Source organism: Ascaphus truei, unplaced genomic scaffold (assembly GCF_040206685.1).
Source record: "Ascaphus truei isolate aAscTru1 unplaced genomic scaffold, aAscTru1.hap1 HAP1_SCAFFOLD_1083, whole genome shotgun sequence".
In the NCBI taxonomy this organism is placed as follows: Eukaryota; Metazoa; Chordata; class Amphibia; order Anura; family Ascaphidae; genus Ascaphus; species Ascaphus truei.
This window is the reverse complement of record NW_027453949.1, coordinates 18792-40336: the sequence shown is the minus strand read 5'-3', so window position 1 is coordinate 40336 and position 21545 is coordinate 18792. Positions and strand designations below refer to the sequence as shown.

The 21545-nt window shown below is 46.0% G+C and overlaps 1 protein-coding gene across 3 annotated transcripts in view; it reads left to right on the top strand.

Annotated features, from left to right (window-relative positions):
- CCNE2 (cyclin E2) overlaps positions 1-21545 on the top strand; it is a 45874-nt gene that overhangs the window by 19316 nt on the left and 5013 nt on the right. Inside the window, exons 1-10 of one of the 3 annotated variants that reach the window (XM_075581151.1) lie at positions 7281-7342; positions 11294-11332; positions 13321-13405; positions 13904-13960; positions 14976-15130; positions 16279-16414; positions 17772-17918; positions 19238-19333; positions 19685-19819; positions 20841-20952. In XM_075581151.1, coding sequence (XP_075437266.1) covers positions 11319-11332; positions 13321-13405; positions 13904-13960; positions 14976-15130; positions 16279-16414; positions 17772-17918; positions 19238-19333; positions 19685-19819; positions 20841-20952 — 937 coding nt within the window. In that variant the 5' untranslated portion in view covers positions 7281-7342; positions 11294-11318. Of the gene's footprint in view, positions 1-7280; positions 7343-7467; positions 7517-11293; positions 11333-13320; positions 13406-13903; positions 13961-14975; positions 15131-16278; positions 16415-17771; positions 17919-19237; positions 19334-19684; positions 19820-20840; positions 20953-21545 lie in introns of those variants that run through there. The other 2 variants (XM_075581149.1, XM_075581150.1) reach the window with 2 other exon arrangements.

Here is a 21545-nt window from a genome sequence, read left to right as displayed (position 1 = left end):
TGCTCCGTACTCGAATAGGTGGGTGGAGATTGAAAGTCAATCCCCTTCGGCATAGATACTATTGTGGTTAAAGCAAAAAGCTAGGCAATCACTGACCCCAACATTACCAGCTTTGATACATTCTCTAAAATTATGGGATAAGGTGGGCTTGGAGAGCGAGAACTTCTGGTATGCTTCTGATTTTGGACAACCCAGATTTTTTTCCCAGGTCTGCAGAAGGAATAATTCATATGGTGGTCTATAAACAAACTTACGAGAGCACAATATCTAATGATTGGACCCAGGATAAAATAATTTCACTTCTTAAACGAGTCCCTCCAAATGCCAGACAACGAATTCCTAAGGTATGCCCAGATAAAACATTTTTTCTTAAAGCAATTCAACATACGCCCTCCCCAACAAAGCACTCAATTCGAGAGAACATGCAGATCAAATCCATTAGAGAAAGGGCTGATAGCATCTCTGTACCCGGCTCCGTTACCCATCACAACAGCGTGTCAACAACACCAGACCAAAAAAAAGCATATCGCAATTTCTCCCTCAGCTGGATATAGTCTTTTCCAGTTCTCCCAGGATCAGTTCCAGGCTGAAAACCAGTTTGGCTGGGGCCAGTCCCTCACAATCCAAGCCCAATTCAGGACAAGTACCCCTCGCTGGCCTCAGGGAAGTGGGAACCGCAGGGTGTAGGGATAGGTGATGAAGGTGTCTCATTGCTTCTTGAGATTAAACCGTGCAGGGGGGAAATCCCCTCACGTAGTGTGTCCCTAGCAGGGGGAGATCCATGAGGTCCAGGCCCATCCCCAGCCCCGCTCTGTCTCCTTGGGTGGACTCCTAATTCCGAGGAAATTACTTCATCCGGCAAGCGTAAGGCATGCTGCTTGCAGTTTTTCATTTCAACAATTAGGTGAAAGGGGAAGCACTATCTGTACCGCAGGCCCCTTTCACGCGGCAAGGTGGTGATCGAACAAACGTTCCATCTTCTGATAAAATGAACAGATAATTTGAATCTTTGTGTAGGCGTATTTTCAAAGGAGATGTCACCCTTGTTTCTGCCGGCTTCCAGGATCTTTTCCTTCCTAGCAAAGCATCCTTATAACGATGTCTCTAGATTTGTTAGGGTCTGTGAACCTCAGGCCTTTGGCACGATGGTCCCTGTCAATTGTAAGAGAATTTTCCTCTAGGGTTTGGTCCAGGAATAAAAAGAGCCTCGTAAGGTATGCCTGAAGGGAGTCCAGAGAGACCGCCTCAGGAACTTTACTGACTGTAAGGATCCGTGATAGATCTGGCCGCGCACCCCGCAGCACAGATCCACCTTGCCCCATGACCAAGCAACTCCCTGACAAAGGGGGGACACCACAGGCACCCTTACTGAGCTGCGCTCCCCTGGCATGTCCCGCGGCACCACGGATGTTCCACATCCTGCTCGTCCCACACGTGCGCACCTGGAGAAACCGGTGCTGCTAGACCCACCTCCGGTCTCCATTCCCGTCGGCGCATCGGTGACACGCAACGCGCTTGGACTGCGCGCGGGCGGCGCACGCAGCAAAACAGAGACTGGCTTCTCTGCATCGGACACCAGCTGCCGCTGATTCCTCCTCAGCCTATCACAGGACCACCTATTGCTGAGTCCTCCTCCCTACTGGCATCCCATTGGTTCCTGCTAGTATATATGCTCAGTCAGACCCTTGGCAAGATGGCTGAGCATAAGACTTCATTCAGTACGAAGTGCTTACTGCATCCCTGCCTTCCTTCCTTGTACCTTGCATCTTAGTTCCTGTGTTTCTCCGTGTCTGACCTTGGCTAGTATCTGGACTCCGAACCTCTCCGCTCCTTACCCTGGCTTTACCAATGACGATCCGCACCTCTCCAATCCTGATCATGGCAAGTACCTAGGACAATCCCAACTTCTCTGACCCCGACCCGGCTACCCACAACCAATCTACACTCTGGATGCTCCCTCGCGGCTGGCTATTCTCAAATCCGCACCTCGGCCTCGCAGTCATGTACTGTTTGTGGTGAGCACTCCGTTACAGTATGCTCAGCCCCACAAACATGGACCCCGCTGATGTTGGGCGAGTCTTGAGCACGCACGCCAGCATGTTTTCCAAATTAGAGAAATATCTAGAACAAAAAACCAACGCATGGAGCTACTATAACAGACCGTCCAATCTATCACTGACCGGACACAAACTCCTCCTCTTAACCCCGGCCCTTCCAGGGCGTCAGTCTCTATCCTTACCCCGGTGTCCATAACCTCGGCCTGAGAACCACGACTGCCTACGCCCAATCGCTATGATCCTCAAGGGTGTCGCGTTTTTTTGAACCAGTGTTTTATTCAATTCGAGTTAATACCCTCTCGATTCGTGTCTCCCAGATCTAAAGTGGCATATATTATCTCGCTACTAACTGACGAGGCTCTGGCCTGGGCCTCACCCATCTGGGAACTAAGATCGGAGCTCACCAATAATGTCGCACGTTTCATCCGGGAGTTCTTCAGTGTTCGATACACCTGGATGAAAGGTAATTGCCGCTTCTTCCTTGTTGCACATCTCTCTGTAACCGTACCATGGCCCAATATGCTCTCGAGTTCTGCAAAATAGCCGCAGAGACCGGATGGAATGACTGCGCAGACAGCCGCATTCTGGCAAGGCCTTTCGGAGAACCTAAAGGACGAGCTCGTTGTACAAGAATGTCCTATCGATCTTGAGGAACTCATCGCCCTATGTATCCGGGTTGACCAGCGACTGCAGGAGAGGAGATCCGACAGGACCTGGCGCAGGCAAGGTTTTCCAAGACCCCACAGTTTCTGCACAGGTACGGCTGAATCGCTCCCCCCAGATGTCGAGGAACCCATGCAAATCGGCGCCGATGTAGTGCCGGACTCTGTACTGTCCTCACGCTGGTCACCAGGCACTCAATTGCCTACATAAGTCGGGAAATGCCACGTCCCAGTGAGAGCCAGGAGAGTAACACTGGGAACACTATCCACTTCTCCTACAAAAAAAAAAAAAAATGCCAACTAGGATTTTAGTCTCCACATTAACTGGCGAGAATTTCCACACTACTGCACAGGCCTTTCTGGATTCCAGGTCAGGGGGCAACTTCATCGACCAGGGGTTCGCTGAAAGAAACAAGATTCCTCTCGTACACAAGAAGCACCCTGTTGGTGTGGAGGCCATTGACGGTCGACCTCTGCAACTGGCATTTATCTCACTACAAACCGTTCCCTTTCAATTACGCACAGGTGGGGATCACACGGAGAGGATCCAGTTGGACGTCATCCATACCCCTTAGGTCGATGTGATTCTGGGCCTTTTGTGGCTTCAGTTACACAACCCAGGTATAGACTGGACTGACGCAGAACCTTTCCAATGGAGCCCTCATTGCTTCAACAACTGCACCGTCACCACCCAAAAATTATGCGTGTGTCTGTACCAGGTGAAGAGAGGGTACACTTACCTGAGGTCTATGCTGAATTCCGGGATGTGTTTTGATAAGGCCTACTACTGCACAGGTCTGAGGGCCTACCACCCCACCGGCCATTCGATTGCCCCATCAACCTGCTGCCTGGCTCGGTGCCCCCGAGAGGATGCTCCTACCCGCTCTCCCTTCCGGAAACCAAGGACATGGAGGATATTCAGGAGAATCTATAAAAGGGATTAATTCGGAAATTCTCATCTCCTCCTGTGGCAGCGGGGTTCTTTTTTGTAAAGAAGAAAGACGGATTCCTTAGACCCTGCATTGACTATCGGGGGCCTCAACAAAATCATCAAGAATCGATACCCTCTACCATTGATTTCCGACCTCTTTGACTGATACAGATGGCCACCATCTTCACCAAACTGGACCTGCGTGGAGCCTATAATTTGGTGAGAATCCGCCAGGTCGACGAGTGGAAGACAGCCTTCAATACCAGGGACGGACATTACGAGTACCTTGTTATGCCATTCGGCCTTTGGAATGCTTACTGCATCCCTGCCTTCCTGCCTTGCATCTTAATTGCTGGGTTTCTCTGTCTGACCTTGGCTAGTATCTGGACTCCGCACCTCCCCGCTCCTGCCCCCGGTTTACCAACAAAGATCCGCACCTCTACAACCCTGACCACGGCAAGTACTTACGACGATTCGCACCTCTCCAACCCCAATCATGGCAAGTACCTACGACAATCCCGACTTCTCTGACCCCGACCCGGCTACCCACTACCAATCTACACTCCAGGCGCTCCCTTTGTGGCGGGAGGTTGGTTATTCTCAAATCCCCTCCTTGGCCTTGTGGTCGCAATTTATTTGTGGTGATCACTCTGTTACACTGACAAGAGGTTTTGTCTTCTCCCTATTTTCCAGATCCTCGAGATTGTATTTTAGGGACTTTAATTCCTTTTTTAAAACTTCATCATCTGTGTTAGCCTGAAGTTTAAGGGATTTCCCTACCCTCTGCTCCAAGTCCATGGTCTATTCAGCCAGCAACACAAGATTTGACTTAAGTTCTACAACAGCCTTGTGTAGCTCTGTTCGCAATGACCTCTTCATATCGTTAGAGAACATCTCTACGTCCTTTAATGTAATGTGTATCTTTCCTTTTTTCGGCCAGGATGTCTGGACGAAGTCCGAATCAAAACTCTTGATAAACATACTAGAGCTAAGAGCCATATTCAGGGCTCTCGTAATCATGTCTCGTTTCCTGAAGAGACCATCTGTCAAAATTCCATCTGACAACAATACAGATTTGACAAAATATAATAAGAAATATATAATACTTAGCCACCACATAAGTAGCCAGGGAGCAAAGCAAAAACTTGTGCGCTAAAAATCAATCAATTTTTTTTTTTTTTTGTGGGCATCTATCTCCCTGGCCTGGTTTGAAATGTACTAACTTGACTGCTTCCCCCCTGTGGCTGTTACTATACACCTACTACATAAACCTTGGCTGCTTGCAGACGCACTTACCAGAATACCTTCCTACTGTCTCTGTACTTTTCTCCTACTTGCCAATTAGATTGTAAGCTCTTCGGGGCAGGGATTCCTTTTCCTAAATGTCACTTTTATGTCTGAAAGCACTTCTTTCCATTATGTATTATTTGTTATTTATATGATTATCGTGTGTATTACTGCTGTGAAGCGCTATGTAAAGTAATGGTGCTATATACTGTACATACTACGTGACATTGGGATGCTGCAAGAGGCAAAAAGGTAAGTATCTATGGGCAGCAAAATTCTTAAACCGGCCCTGTGTATTCCTTTTTTATAGTACATTTTTGTTTGCTGTACATATTGCCTCAATTATCCGCATCCTGATCTCCTTCAAAATAGTGCATATATGATGGGTGCTATATAAATAAATGTTTCAACATGCACTTAGATATGAAGGTTGATTTGTGGCTCTGTTTATGTCAACTATAGAAAAGGTATAATTTGGTCTCCAGTGTATAGAAAAGTAGATAACATCAGCTCAACATCAGCTCTTCATAGTTTTTGAACCAGGCGTTTAGACACTTTGCACTATTTCCAGCTGACACAGCACTTCCTCTTCCCTCCACGTGTTCTCTGACTGCTGCTGAGAGCAGCGTGTTTACATTCTACAGCTGGGCCACGTTCTTCTGACTCCCTGCTCTGCTATTGGACGCCGCTTCCCATGACGTCGCCCTCGGGGCGTGGCTTTTACTCCCGCCCCCTCCTGGCCAGCAGGAGAATCAGCGGGAAATTCAAACCGAAATCTGCCGTAGAAAAGAGCGGGTTAACCTCTCCGCTGCTGCGGAAAAGCGCTTTAATGCAATGACGCTTTGGCGCGGCGCAGCCCATTCCCCGTAGCAAAGAGGCTGCATACAATGCTAGCTTTAGCAGGGGCAGATTTCATTTGGTCGCTGCATAAAGCAACAGGAAACCTCAGTGTCCTTCCAAATCTCATAGGCAAATATAGCAGAGTGACTGCAGGAAATTAGGCGGGAGGAGGTTTTGCTATATGCTGCAAAAGAGTTGCAGGATCCCAGGAGGTTAAAAAAAATGGAGGATTGGTTGGGTTATTGTTATAGTTTTTTCCTTTTGGGGAGAATTAATGGCGTTTAAAAAAAAAAAAAAAAATCTTTCCCAAATGATAGAAAATCTACCTAAACAATGGCATCCTTTACAAAGAGAGGGACAAAACACCCCTAACATATAATGGGTAAATAAACGGGTTACAATTTGGATGTAAAAGGGATTTGTAATTGTTTTTCCTGCTAGAATCTTACTTTTTGAAATTAGAAATTTATATTATGGTAAAAATGTGGATTAACCCTCCCGCCCACCCTTCCCTCGTGGGCCCATGAGGGTGTCAGGATAGGGGTGTTGCACTTACAATGTAAATAAAAGGTGAAAATGTGTGCCCTACAATGAAGTGGGTCAAGGTGTGTACTAATGCCAGAGGCTTCAAAAAAAGCCTCTTATGTTTTTAAACTATTTGTGGCAATACTTCTTTTAAAGTACATTATGCAAGTGAATGGGTGGGAATGCTTCCCTGCAGAAGTGGCGATGGCCAACAGTTAAGAAATAGAAATATTTGCCACAGATACCAGCTCATTGGCAGTGTAAGGCTGCGCGTATAGTGACCGGGGACGGGTGACGTCACCCGTCGCCGCTAGCAAAAGTCATATTTCGCTTTGCGACGGCGCAGGCTTCCGGACATTTGATTTGTTCAGGGGCTGTCACATGAGGCGACAACCCATAAAAAATCAAATATTCCCGGCTTCCAAAGTCCGCTCAGTCGCATTGCCGCCGTCGCACTTACTATAAGCGCACGCGGCGGCAATGTTTTTGGGCGCCGTCGCCCGTTGCGGGCACTATACGCACGACCTAAGGCCGCAATTATAGTTGCGGCACGAGTGACGTGACGCAGGCCTGTCGCTCGCGCGAAACAGGCACTGAGGCTGCAGGCAATGGGGGAGGCGTGGCGGACGCGTCACCAGGCTGGTTCGCCCTCGTTGGCTGAACCACAAACGCGATGCGGCCGTTGCGCAAGAAACTAATTTGTATTTTTTTAAAAAATTGCCGGCACGGTCACTCTGCAGCGCTCCCGCGCACTATGGGCAGCCTGTTTGAGGAACACACAGTTGTTCTCGCGGCGCACGGTGTCGCACAGACGTAGCCACTATAAACGCCACCTAACGTAAAACGCGAGCTTGGGTTTTTACAGAAAGTAGTGTTAATAGACACATCTCTTTATTTAGCCCAATTTCTAGGGCGTTGCATTAAAAAATTAACCATATGCTTCTCCAACAGCACTTGTAACTTCCCATCTTTAAACAGGCTTCACCAAAAATACCAGTAGAGATGGGAGACTGACCACCTCCCCGTGGAGTGGAAGCAAGGTGAGGACATTTCAGGCCTCCCCACCCCCTCCCCTTGTGAAACAGTGGTGGGGGGGGAAGCCTGTGCGTGTCAGGCGCGCATGCGCAGTCCCTCCTTTGCTATATAAAAGGCTTGGCGCCAGCTGATCAGCTGAGACCCCGCTGGTGCAGCCGGTGCAGCAACTTCGCGCTGTGGTGAGTAGTCAGCCTTACGGAGGGTGGGTACTTTTCCCCCCTTTACAGCGATCCATTTAATTTCTTTAGGTTGTACAAATAAAATGCCATACAACAAGTGACTGGGCCATTTATTTTAGGGGTTATCCGAATACATGGGGGGGAGGGGGGAATCATCGCCCACTATTGATCCATCGCCCACTATTGATCCATCTCATATTGGGGTGATAGGTTTGAGGTGACCACCTCCACCCACCGATACACAGGGAGGTTTTCTTACAAAGGTACTGGCCCTTCAGTGACTGGCCATACATGGCAGTTCGCCGCTCTCTCACCTCCCCCTGGCACTGAGCGAGTTAACAGACTCCGGGGGTATCTCTGTCCCCCTCTTCTTCTCTGGAGGTAGATCTCGGTTACAGATCACGGTTTTGCCCCCCTCTCCAGTGTTTATTTTGGAGGGAGAATTACTCATTCATCTTGCAAAGTCCAAATGGCAACCCTCCCCCACCCCCCCGCACACAGTGCAGCTGGCTGCTGTTAAATCTGTGTGCTGTGCTCCCCTGAATGTAGCTGGGTGTGGGCTGGATCTGCCTCTGGGTTAGGGGGGAACCCCGATCTCATGCACCTCCTCCCCCTCCCCGGCGTTGGAGGGAAGGCTGGTTGATTTGGGCGCTTTCTGTAAATTGGCGCGGAACTGCCTTTCTCCCACCAGCAAACCTCTGCCACGGACTGTGGGGGGACGGGGACCCCCCAAGTATATACTGTGAGGTTATCAGTGACCCCCTCTCCCCCCACAGCTGCGGGCTGTGCCCACCTCCCCTGTAGCTGGGGGTTGAATGCAGGGACTTGGCGGGAGTCTGTGCTGAGCTGTCCCTCAGCCCGGGCTGCACATCCCCCCCCCCCCATCTATATATACATTTATATATGTGAGGCACACATCCCCTACTATATATACACACATCCCCTACTATATATACATTTATATATGTGAGGCGCACATTCACCTAGATATACATTTATATATGTGAGGCGCACATTCACCTACTATATATACATTTATATATGTGAGGCGCACATTCACCTACAATATATACATTTATATATGTGAGGCGCACATTCACCTACTATATATACATTTATATATGTGAGGCGCACATTCACCTACTATATATACATTGATATATGTGAGGCGCACATTCACCTACTATATATACACATTGATATATGTGAGGCGCACATTCACCTACTATATATACACATTGATATATGTGAGGCGCACATTCACCTACTATATATACACATTGATATATGTGAGGCGTACATTCACATACTATATATACACATTGATATATGTGAGGCGCACATTCACCTACTATATATACACATTGATATATGTGAGGCGCACATTCACCTACTATATATACACATTGATATATGTGAGGCGCACATTCACCTACTATATATACACATTGATATATGTGAGGCGCACATTCACCTACTATATATACACATTGATATATGTGAGGCGCACATTCACCTACTATATATACATTGATATATGTGAGGCGCACCTTCACCTACTATATATACATTGATATATGTGAGGCGCACATTCACCTACTATATATACATTGATATATGTGAGGCGCACATTCACCTACTATATATACATTGATATATGTGAGGCGCACATTCACCTACTATATATACATATATATTTTGGGGGAGCACCCCCCCCCCACTCCCCCTACTATGTGGCCATTTATATCTGAGGCACACATCCCCCTGCTATAGGGACATTTATATCTGGGGGGCACACCCCCCCCCATACTATATGGCCATTTATATCTGGGAAACATATCCCCCCTGCTATAGGGACGTTTATATCTGGGGGGCACACATCCCCCTGCTATAGGGACATTTATATCTGGGGGGCACACATCCCCCTGCTATAGGGACATTTATATCTGGGGGGTACATCCCCCCCCATACTATATGGCCATTTATATCTGGGAAACATATCCCCCTGCTATAGGGACATTTATATCTGGGGGCACACATCCCCCTCCTAATAAATAAATATATATATATATATATATATATATATATATATATATACACACACACACACACACACACACACACACACACACACACACACACACACACACACACACACACACACACACACACACACACACACACACACACACACACACACACACACACACACCCCTCCTATTATATGGACATTTTATATTTGGGGGCACACATTCCCCTGCTATAGGGCCATTTATATTTGGGGGGCATACATCCCCCATCTCCTATATGGCCATTTATATTTGGGGGGCACACATCCCCCTGCTATAGGGCAATTTATATCTGTGTTTAGCAGTAAAATGTAGCATCACAGTTGTCAACTGGTAATGTATAGAAACAAACATTTAAGTTGAAATTGGTTTGCAACATAAATAAATGGCAATTGCTCAATATAAGCTCTCAAAAGCCGTTCTAATATAATGTAAGTTAGAGAAAATTAGCAATAAGAAGTCAACTACCAAGACACCAAAATATGTTCAGAAAGGTATATTAAATCCAATATAACATTGCAGGGGGATCACAGTCCAAGACTCAAATGATCCCAACAATAAAAGTGTGTGTGTGTGTGTGTCTACAAGCTACCCTCTATCAAGAGTCTGAAGTGGGAGGAAGAAATGGCGCTTTTTATTCTCTCGTGGTTTAATGCCATGTCTGTTAACTGAAGGCGGCTGCCATCTTGGTGTCAGGGCGTATGACTCTATCAAGAACGCTCGTGCCTGAAACAAACCGAGCTCAATGTCTGTGGAAACCAAAATGGTTCTAATAAATAGTGATGTGTATTGAATAATACAAACCCAAAAATACAATATGAATAGAACGGAGTGCTGTAAAAAACAGACGGCCATGTGAGTGACAGTGGCAGACACCCAAGTACAAGAATAACAATATATACAATGTGAACAAATGCCATCAAACTTTCACTATAGACAAGATGACACTATTGAAGTTAGAAATATCCATATTCGTACTTACGTTTTATTTAGTTAAGCATATTTACACATTCCAAAAACTAAATATAACAAAGTTAAAAAAAAAAAAAAACACAGATCTTCATCTTGACTGTATTGTTCTTTACGGATAAACGGTAATCGCCTCGTGGGTATAAAGATATGTATCTATATCATACAGCCAATAACAATATCGCATGTCTAGGACAGGTCTGCAACCCGGCTTTCCCCCGTTATCTCTAGCGAAATGCAAATGTAAACAATACAACATTAATACAAAAAAGATGCACAAAATAAAAAATGTTTACAGGACTAGTCTAAAGGGATATAATATAAGTCCCAACCCTCCCCCCCCCCCTCTATATGGACCATAATATCTGTGAGGTGCCCCCTCTGCCTGCTAGCAGTATATGAACCTTTATATCTGTGGGTCACTTCCTGGGGCTGTTATATCTGATTGGTTTTATTCATTCTCTGCCTGCTGCAGGAGGGGAGGTGTCCTGTTATAGGAGGGGAGGTGTCATGTTTTAGGAGGGGAGGAGTGTAAACTGGTGCTGCCTGTGTCCCGCAAATAACTGGATATGTTGTGTTTACTGAAGGAACAATGAAACCTGCTACATAATCTGTATATTTATAAAACGCCTTTATATGGATTTATATGGGCTCATGTATACTTTGCATCATTTATTTAGATCTCACAATGTGTTTGTGTATATACATATTTATTTATACTATTATGTTTAATTTCTAGGTAGAAATCCGCCAACTCCAGAAGAATGTCTAGAAGAAGGTAAGTGCATGCACATTTTTTATTTATTTGTTTTTTTTCTGGTGAAAAATTCACTTCTTTCTCATCTACCAATGAAACAGTAATCAGAGCTAATAGGGCCTCCCTACATTTCGCCCCATCTTCCTATTCTGAAGGGCTTATGCCTTAAATGCTAAATACATCTAAATACATAAATACATATACAGATGTGTTGTGAGCTGGGGACTGAACGCTAGCAATGCTGCTATTGTTTTTGCCCATTTTCCTGACTCCACTCTCCATAAATAGAGGACTAATGCACACTGGCAGCATAGGAAATGCTCTCTGGTTGAACAGGGTATTGGGATTTTGCAGTGTATATTGATGCCCCATGGTGTTACACACCAGAGGGCTATTGTTTGCAGGGTATGGGACATATACCTGGCATCTGAGTCAGCAGTGTGTTCGTGATCCAGGCTGGTCTTTCTTCGGATCTTGCTCTATTATACCAAAGTTACTGACATACTTGCTAATGGGAGCAGAAAACCAGGACTGTATCATTCTTTTCATAGATAGGTGAATTGTTTATGGGGTCACTCTGTGAATCAAGCTATGTGTCTTAAGGTCTATACAACAATATATAACAAGTGACAAAATTAAACAAAGACACCACTGGTGTAACACTTTTTAATATGCCCTGCAAATGAGCAAAAAGAGAGCGCACTAGACCCAACAAAGACATACAACATTAAAACACACCACAGATAACAAAAATACAAATAAAGAGGGGACCTATAGTGTAATATTATGTAAAAATAGATGTTTTGGTATCAAAAAAAAATCTCATTCATAAGCATCCTTGAAATATGGGCATGACTGTAGTAGCTGCATGATCACTGAATCACACGTCAGATCTTCTGGTTGGTTTGGGCATCGGACTCCGGTAGCTGCAATAATCTCCCAGTGGCGTCTCCACCCCACGGCTCGCGTCTGTAGACTTCGTTTCTTCCGGTATGCGTGCGCACTTTGTGTCTCACTCGTCGTGAGTTTCAGGCCTCAGCACCAACCACCCGCTATACGCAGCACCTCCGCAATCTCGCATGGGGGGTTAGTCTCCAGAAAAATGTCCAAAGCAAGTGAAGCCAGTCATCTCTCTGCCTCTACTTCCTTCTAAGGCCAGGTCCCCGCTGTCTGCCTCAGCGCCCGCTATGGCGGGCACTGCAGGGACAAGAACCGCCCCTCAATGGGGCCGGGCCCACTACAAGGGGTGGCCACCGCGATGCGCGGCCAGTTTTTTCCTGAATACAGGAAAATTGAGCTCTGCCCCTGCAGCTCACTGCAGACGGGGGATCAGAGCTGCATGTGCCGCCAGCCTTGCAGGCGCGCAGACAGCGGGGCCGTAGCCAAACGCGTTCCGCTAGCAAACCTTGCTTCATTAGGGAATTAAGCTGATGAAGCTATGTTTGCTAGCAAAACACGTTGGAAGGAAGGAGAGGCAGAGAGCTGGCTGGATTCACTTGCTTTGGACGTTTTTCTGGACACTAACCCACCTTGCAAGATTGCGGAGGTGCTGCGTATAGCAGGCGATTGGGGATGAGGCTTGGAACTCGCGACGAGTGAGACGCAAAGTGCGTACGCATACCCGAAAGGAACAGAGTCTACAGACGCGAGCCATGGAGTGGAGACGCCACTGGGAGATTACTGCAGCTACCGAGTCCGATGTCCAAACCAAGCAGAAGATCTGACGTGTGATTATGTTCATGCAACTACTACAGTCATGTCCATATTTCAAGGATGATTGTGAATTAGATGCTTTTTTGATACCAATACATCTATTTTTGCATATGACACTATTGGTCCCCTCCTTTCCTCCTCCCCCCCTCTTCTCCCTATTTTTTATTTGTATTTTATCTGTGGTGTTTTATGTTGTAAGTCTTTGTTGGGTCTCATTCGTTTCATGCAGGTAACCTAGGGTTAGTTGGCAAATGTGCACTGACCTGAACTGCTATAACTATTTTCTGCTCCTCTAGTGGCCGTTTACAAGCAAGACACCCAAAAGCTGACGCTGAAAATGATTGCCAGTCTGCCGCTGCACCAAGGAAACGGAGAGCAGAGGTGTGCTGATAAAAGCTGTAGCTGTATATATGTAAAATGTTATGTGATTCATTTAGGTATGGCCAAAAGTTTAGAAGTGCTTAGCCGGGAGTCCTCCTCCTTGCCATAGTCTTATCACTTTGTGCTTTATCATTAAATCACCAAGTGCAATCACTGCGGGATTTGTGCTTTAGAGAGCCACACCTATAAATCCATGCACATGTCTGCATTTCCAAACACATTTGGGGGTCTACCTACATATTGCACCTTTTTAACCTTTTCAGTTCTACAGGGACTTGCTTTGCGAGTCCTTCTGGTGCTTGAGGGGCTAATATTGGTTTGACATTGCCATCTCCAACCATGCAAACCTGATTTTAGACACAGGAATACGAGTGTGTATATCCGATTTGAGCCTAGGGCTCCCTCGACCTGGATCTGCCCCCCCTCCCCCGCCTAGTACAAACACTGAACTCTTCCTATGAAATGGATCTCTTATTAACACAGCCATGTTCATTTCAGGATCTAAAGACACATGAACAGCACCAGAGGACAAAAAGACACCAGTATGAGATCCAGGTAACTTCCTTTTTTTTAGAAGAAAATCTGGGTCTGAAACGTGGCTTTCTTGCCTCCTTTTTTGTGGTGGTAATGGGTTGGATCGCCTTTTTCCCCCCCTTTCTGATATTGCAGCAGTTTATAGAAGGAATGGGGGTTAACCTGATGTGCACGAGTCGCATTCCTATAAGTAGTTCATCCCATTCTGCGCTGCGGACCCTAGCTCATTTCTTTTGGAATTAGTTTTTTTTCCCCCCCTGAATTGGGGATCATCCTGACCTCACAGGACCCCCCACTCCCCATAGCAAAGTATTTGTAATTTGTTGACACCAATAGAAAGCTGCAACATAATCTGGTGGTATTCCGGTATTATTGGCTGCCAGTGTGAGGCTGGACGCTGGCAGCCATTTTGTGTCCACTGAGCAAGTGTTCTTTTCCTGGTAGTTTAAAACTACAAATATCTCCGAATTGGTGATCGGGGGGGGGGGGGGGGTGGAGGGGGTTTCTTTTTTGGACTCCCAGGGCACACCCTGGATCTGGTAACATAAGAAAAAAGGTGTAGCCCAGACTGCTTTTAAGGGGTCATTTGTGTCTGTGTTCAGTGGTAATCTACAATCCCTGAATGCTCACTATTTGGTGTGCTCTATCCTTTCTCTGCCACAGGGGCCTGTGACGTTTTGCTCTGCAATGCATTGCTTGTACCTCTGGCAGAGGATGTGAACCATTTGCTGCTGAAGCGGCCATAGTCCGCATGCCAATCACTGTTAGGGTAGCCATGTAGCTAAGGAATTGAGTTTCAAATGGGGCATCTCCCTGTCACTTTAGTTCCCAGAGGGTACAAAGCAGTAGACTAAACTATTGTGGTCAGCACAATAACAAATGATGCTTTGACATATATAATTTTTTACACGTGTGATAATAAGCCAGTATTTTTTGGGTGCTTGGCCCCTTCTATGCTATGGCATCTTGACTGGCTGTAGACATGTTGGAACCGCTAGTGTACATTACTCACACATGCCAACTTTGTTATGAACAGAGCTGCTGGTCACAGATCATACCCGGCGGGATCAGTCCCTGTGTTCTTATTGAAACCCCCCAAAAAGAAATGGGAATCGCATCCGATATGTCAAAGTTCACACAATACAGGTTCAAGAATCTCTTCATTAGTCCATCTCCTCTGCCGGATCTAAGGTGAGAGGTTCAACTTCATCCTGCTGATTTTGGTGCCGCTACTTGTCAGGCTCTAAGGGCCTTATGCGATATTGGCTAATGTGGCCGTTTTTGGCCGAAAATCCCCTTTGAAGTCTACGGGGATATTCGGTTGTAAATTGGCGGACAGGCTATTTCATCAGGTATAGATTTACCCCCCTGGGGCTCGGATTTATTTAAGAGTGCTGTGCTTCAGCTCACTCCAATCCCGTTTAAGTGAATAAGATGTGAGGAGTGTGGTCACCGTTTAGTGAATCGGCGCCTGAATGCTGCTTACTGCCCGGTATGGGAATGTGGACTTTATCTTGTCTGGGAGTTTGGTCTCTGAACTTATTTTCCGCATAAAAAAAACACACATCTATAGTTTGTCAATAGAAATATCGCAGCGTAACAGTGCATAGTGTTAATACAGGCCAACGGGTAACAGGGATTGGGGTCACCGGAAGTGTAGGCAAAGTCGATTCATAAAGAAAAAGAGTAGATCAATAAGCACATCCTCTTCTTAATGACCACATTGCATGCACCCTATGGCAGGTAACATGCTGGGCTTCATGTTCTCGCTCACCAACAAGGTAGTTGTGTCAGCCTTTTACTACACACAGAGTGGGGAAGAAAATATATCCTTATTTTATTCAATAGATGTGAATTCTAGGTTGTAAATATGTACCGTCCGTGTTCTGGTCAGTCCATGTACTATCCGAGTTCAGCCACGGTTACCTCATATTCGAGATGGGTCTATTGTTCACCGTTTGTGGGACTTTGGAAGACCATGTGGAAAGAGTACAGACTCTAGACCAGGGGTGGCCAACTCCAGTCCTCACGGGCCACCAACTGGTCAGCTTTTAACGATATCCCTGCTTCAGCACAGGTGGCTGTCTGAATCACTTAGCCACTGATCGAGCCACCTGTGCTGAAGCAGAGATCTCTAACACCTGTTGGTAGCCCCTGTGAACTGCAGTTGGCCACCCCTGCTCTAGACTCATATATATACTGTTAAACCAACATGGTTAACTAATTCAAGGTCATCATGCTTCATTTGAAGCTTTACTTGAGCTTCCGGTAATTGGATAGCTCTTATTGCAAAATGTTCTTTCTTGTGGTCAATGTAACTAATGTCTTGTTTCTAACAGCTGGGGCAATTCAAAAGATGTATGGCTGAAAATGTTGAACAAAGAGACGAGATATGTCCATGACAAATCTTACCTGCCACTACACCCTAGACTGAAACCAGACATGCGGTCGATTCTGTTGGACTGGCTCATAGAGGTGCGTCTCCTCTTCCTGTTCTGCTTCATATAATCTATGGACTTTACCCTTCCAATTAAAGCCACTGTAACACTTTTACTTATCAAGCAAACTTTGCCAACATGTCCCATCATGTGAGGCATCCTAGTAAAATAGAGGCCCATCCTTGTAAGTGGCAGCTTTGGTCCTAACAATGGGAGCCCCTGGGTGCTGGAGATGGGAGCCCCTGGGTGCTGGAGATACTTGGGGAAGAAGAGGTTTGCACAAGCCCATCCGGATTGGGTAATTTGGCTAAATTCTTCTGGTTGCAAATGCAGACTTGCACTGATGGGTCATTCCTTACTTAACACAGGAAAGTTGATGATCTGAATCGGCATAGTATTTGGGACATGGTATGAGAGTAGTGGAACGGGGAGCACCACACAACACCTACTATTGATGTTCTCATTGTTCCACATTATCAACTGGTCTGACAGTGCTACAAGAACCTATTTCACACATCGCACATCTCTAGTGTCTCCTAGCATCCTAGTCATATTGATGAGTGGAGTTTGGGGCAATGGTTTTATGTAAAATGCCTGGGTGATTGAAGCAGCAATACAGGTTTCATTTGTGGTTGTGTTTTTTTTATTTTTTATAATACAGGATTGAAGCAGGGGGTCTCCAGAGCTGAACTGTGTTAATTTCAGCTCCACGGACCCTCTGCTCCCGGAGATACTTACCTCCGTGTAGCAGGGGAGCGCAAACTTTTTCTCTGCGCCCCCCCTGCCGGCGGTCACCTCACCCCCACTTACATCGGCTCCGGCGTCATGACGTCACATGACCATTTGACGTCGCGTTGCCATGGTGACGCGTGTGGAGCCAAGGTAATTAAAGGTTTACAGAGGCCCTGCAGCTCCCCCGGCACTTAATTTAAGTGCCTTCGGGAAGCGCGCAGGGCCTCTGTAAACTGCGCCCCCCCCTTCCCCGCAGGCAGTCTCGTGCCCCCCAGTTTGCGCACCGCTGCTGTATAGGGTGCCGGTATCTATGCAGCCAGGGAACTGTGTGCCTAATGATATGACATGGTTTAAATGTCCTGCGTCCTGTGACGTCATCTGTTGTGGCTTCCTATTGGCTCACGTGACCGGAACCTTTAAACTCCACCGAGATACCGGCACCCCCTATGGAGGTTTGTATCTCTGGAATCAGGGTGTCTCCAGAGCTGAAATGAACACAGTTCAGCTCTGGAGACCCCTTACTTCAGTCCTGTGACAATAATAATAATAAAAAATAAATCTTAAAATTAAATCTTTATTGCTACTGTAAAACCGTGGTGGTTTTTTTATTTTAATTTTTTACTTGGGTTTAAGATGACTTAACTTGCCTCCCCCCCCCTCAGGTATCTGAGGTCTACTCTCTTCACAGGGAGACCTTCTACCTCGCTCAAGACTTCTTTGACAGATTTATGTCCACACAAGACGACATCAACAAAAACATGCTTCAGCTCATAGGCGTCACAGCCTTGTTCATTGCTTCCAAACTGGAGGTAAGATTGCAATGGTATATGTTAGGACTGTATCTTGTTACATAAGAGCAGAGGTTTCCAGCCTGGGTTACTAGGTTACTTTTCAAGACGCCATAAAAGTGTGTGTCTGTGTGTTCCTAGACAGATTTGCTTCCAGGCTGTGCACGTACACACACACACACACACACACACACACACACACGTTTACCCCTTAGGATTGCACTTATTTCAAACCTAAAATGTTATTAGATCTTAATTGAAGTTCTAATAATAGATAAAGATAACCTGATCAAACAAATGACACAAAAAACATGATACTTTTTCAACGTTTATTTATCCACAAATGATTCCGCATTTAATATCCATGTGTGAACCTTTTTAGACTCAGTACCTGCTGGCGCCCCCTTAAGCAGCAATGACTTAAATTAAGCGTCTCCTGTAACTGCTTGTCAGTCTCTCGCATCGGTTTTGAGGAATTTTGGCCCATTTCTCCTTACAACGCAGATATTTGAGGGCTTCTTTGCATGGGCAGCTGAAGGTCCAGCCACAACATTTCGATGAGGTTTAGGTCCGGACGTTGACTAGGCCATTCTAAAAGGCAGCATTTCTTCTGCAGCCATTCTTTGGTAGATTTAGGATCATTATCTTCCCGCATGAACCACTTTCGCTTCAGCTCACGGACAGATGGCCTGACATTCTTCTCTAGAATCTTCTGATACAATGCAGAATTCATGGTTGTGTTAATGATGGCAAGCCGCCCAGGTCCTGGGGCAGCAAAGCAGCCAAACTATTACACTGCCACCACCATGCTTGACAGTTGGGATGAGGTTATTCTGTTTGAACGCAGTGTTTGGTTTTTCGCTGAACATAATGTCTCATTAACTCTACTGTCCAGAGAACATTGTTCCAGAAGCCTTCTGGATCATCTATGTGCTCTTGGGCGCACTTTAGATGGGCAACAAAGTTCTTTTTAGAGAGCTGTGGTTTCCTCCTGGCTATCCTTGTTCATGATTCAACTATCAGAAAAAGACTGAACACTCACATTAGCCAAGGCGAGAGAAGCCGTCAGATCCTTGGATGTTAAAGATGTAAAACTATACCCCTCCCCCTCAGAGGATCGAGCCACCTGTGTTGAAGCAGGGACTGATTGAGCCACCTGTGCTGAAGCAAGGATATCCTGAAAACCTGACCTGTTGGGGGGGGGGTGGGGGCTCAATCAGCCCCCCTCCCCCCCCGCTTCACTACATGTGCACATGTTTTTCTATTTCTAGAGTTGGGATCATCGCATTTGAATGCCCGTGAAACTGGAAACACTAACATTTTGGTTCTGATTTTTGCAGGAAATCTACCCACCTAAACTTCAGGAATTTGCCTATGTCACAGACGGTGCCTGTAGTGAGGAAGACATTCTTAAAATGGAGCTCATCGTACTAAAGGTGTGTGATTTGATATGAACACTTTTTTTCCCCCCCTCCACGTGGTATGGAGAGCCGTGTGCAGCGTCCTGTGGGGCCTAGTGATAGAATACACAACCTGCCCTTCCCTGCTTGGTTTGTGTTTTGTATCTGGTTAGGGTAGTATTTGTGCAGCCTGCTGGGTGAGTGTAGTGGAGCGATGATGATGATGATGATGATGATGATGTAGAGTAAGAACTCCATTTTACCTACTTGCAAATGAATAGATCTGTATAATAGGTGTGCCCCTATTGCTCGATACTGATTTTGTTGTGGGAGAAGGCCCAATTCATGTGTTTTTTTTTTTTTTTTTTTTAAATCTTTGGTTTCTAGGCTTTAAATTGGGAGCTGGGTCCTGTAACGGTGATCTCGTGGCTAAATCTTTATCTCCAAGTCACTCACCTTCAAGAATCCCCCAAACTTCTCCTGCCTCAGTATTCACAGGAACAGTTCATCCAGATAGCCCAGGTAAGGCTGGCCATGGATCTGCCAGACGTCGGTGCTTCAGCTGCTCCCCTTTCAAGCTGTCCATTTTCTTTGCAGGGTGTTGTTGCCCTATAATGCAGCGTTTCAATAGCATGTTATGGAATAGGGCACAGAACTAGGGAATATTGACACAAGTGACCCGTTCAGGCTGTAAATATTTCCTGTAGATGTGCTTTTAGTTAAGAGAAACAAAGGGTAGACATGTGGCAGTAATATGCATAAATGTGGGGTCCATTAAAGGAACAATCCAAGCCCCCCCCCCCCCCCCCCTTATTTTGTTTAAATACAGGGTTGAAGCAGAGTGACTCCAGGGCTGAACCCCATTCATTTCACCTCCGGGAGCCCACTGCTGCTGGAGATACTTGCCTCCGAAGGGGGTGCCGGCTTATCTGCACTTTCCAGCTTCCTCCTCACGAGCCAATAGGAAGCTGCACCTGATGACGTCACAGCTTCCTATTGGCCCGGGAGCTTTAAAAAGCGGCCATAATGTGAAGCCTGGAGTGGCTACCGGCACCCACTACGGAGGTAAGTACCTGCGGAAGCTGGGGGTCCCCGGAGCTGAAATGAATGTGGTTCAGATCCCGGAGACCCCCTGCCTCAATCATGTATTGAGAAAATGTAGGAGGAGGAGGGGGGTTGGGGAGTTTGGGGAATTGCTTCTTCAAAAACCAGGGCATTTTTATTTTGGAAGCAAACTAACTACTGTACTAGCCAACTTAGTACGTGATCAGTATAGCCAGTTGTGTTAAGGGCTGCACGGGTACTGTACTTGGCTGAAGGGAAAGAAACTAGGAGTTTGAATAGGTAATACTTCAAGAGTATCTGGAACTAAACTTTATAGGCAGCTGTACGTGACCATGTTTCCACCTGACATGTTGGCTTCTATATTCAGTAAGCGGAAAAAGGGCGCCTCGTTTGAAGTGTGTAGACATACAGCTCTATGCCTGTTTATGATTCTTTCTTGTAAACGTTCATTAACGCTGCTTCCTTCTCCCTGCCACAGCTTGTAGATGTATGCATTCTACACATGAACGCGTTGAAATTTCCATACAGGATTTTGGCTGCTGCTGCACTGTACCACTATACGTCACTTGAAGTAGTTACTAGAGCTACAGGTAAGAATGTTTGGTTAGAACCCACTCGCCCTTGTGGCTTAGTACTTTCTGCAACAACAAAAAGGTGTCATTCTGAAAGGGGAATGTCTGAGTAGATCTTCTGATGTTTGAACTGACCATTGCAATAATGGTCACAAAGTAAATTTATTAACAGTGTGACTGTCCTGTAAGTAATATTACTTGCCTTTTTTTTTTTTTTTTTGTGTGTGTGTGTCTACCCTTTAAGTTGTGCTATTTGTTTACTTCCATTGTTAATGCATGAAGAGACTGCCCAAGAGCCACAGATTTGTTTCTGAGATTGTACAAGTTATTGCAGTATTTTTTTGTTGTTTAAGGAACCCTATAATTATATTGTGAAATTCTGAGGAACCCCAACCCCCTCTAATAGCGAGTCTGAGATTGGATGCATTGTAAGGGACCCCAACCCTCTCTAATGGCGAGTCTGAGATTGGATGCATTGTAAGGGACCCCAACCCTCTCTAATGGCGAGTCTGAGATTGGATGCATTGTAAGGAACCCCAACCCTCTCTAATGGCACGTATGAGATCAGATGCATTGTCAGGACCCCAACTCTCTCTAATGGCACGTATGAG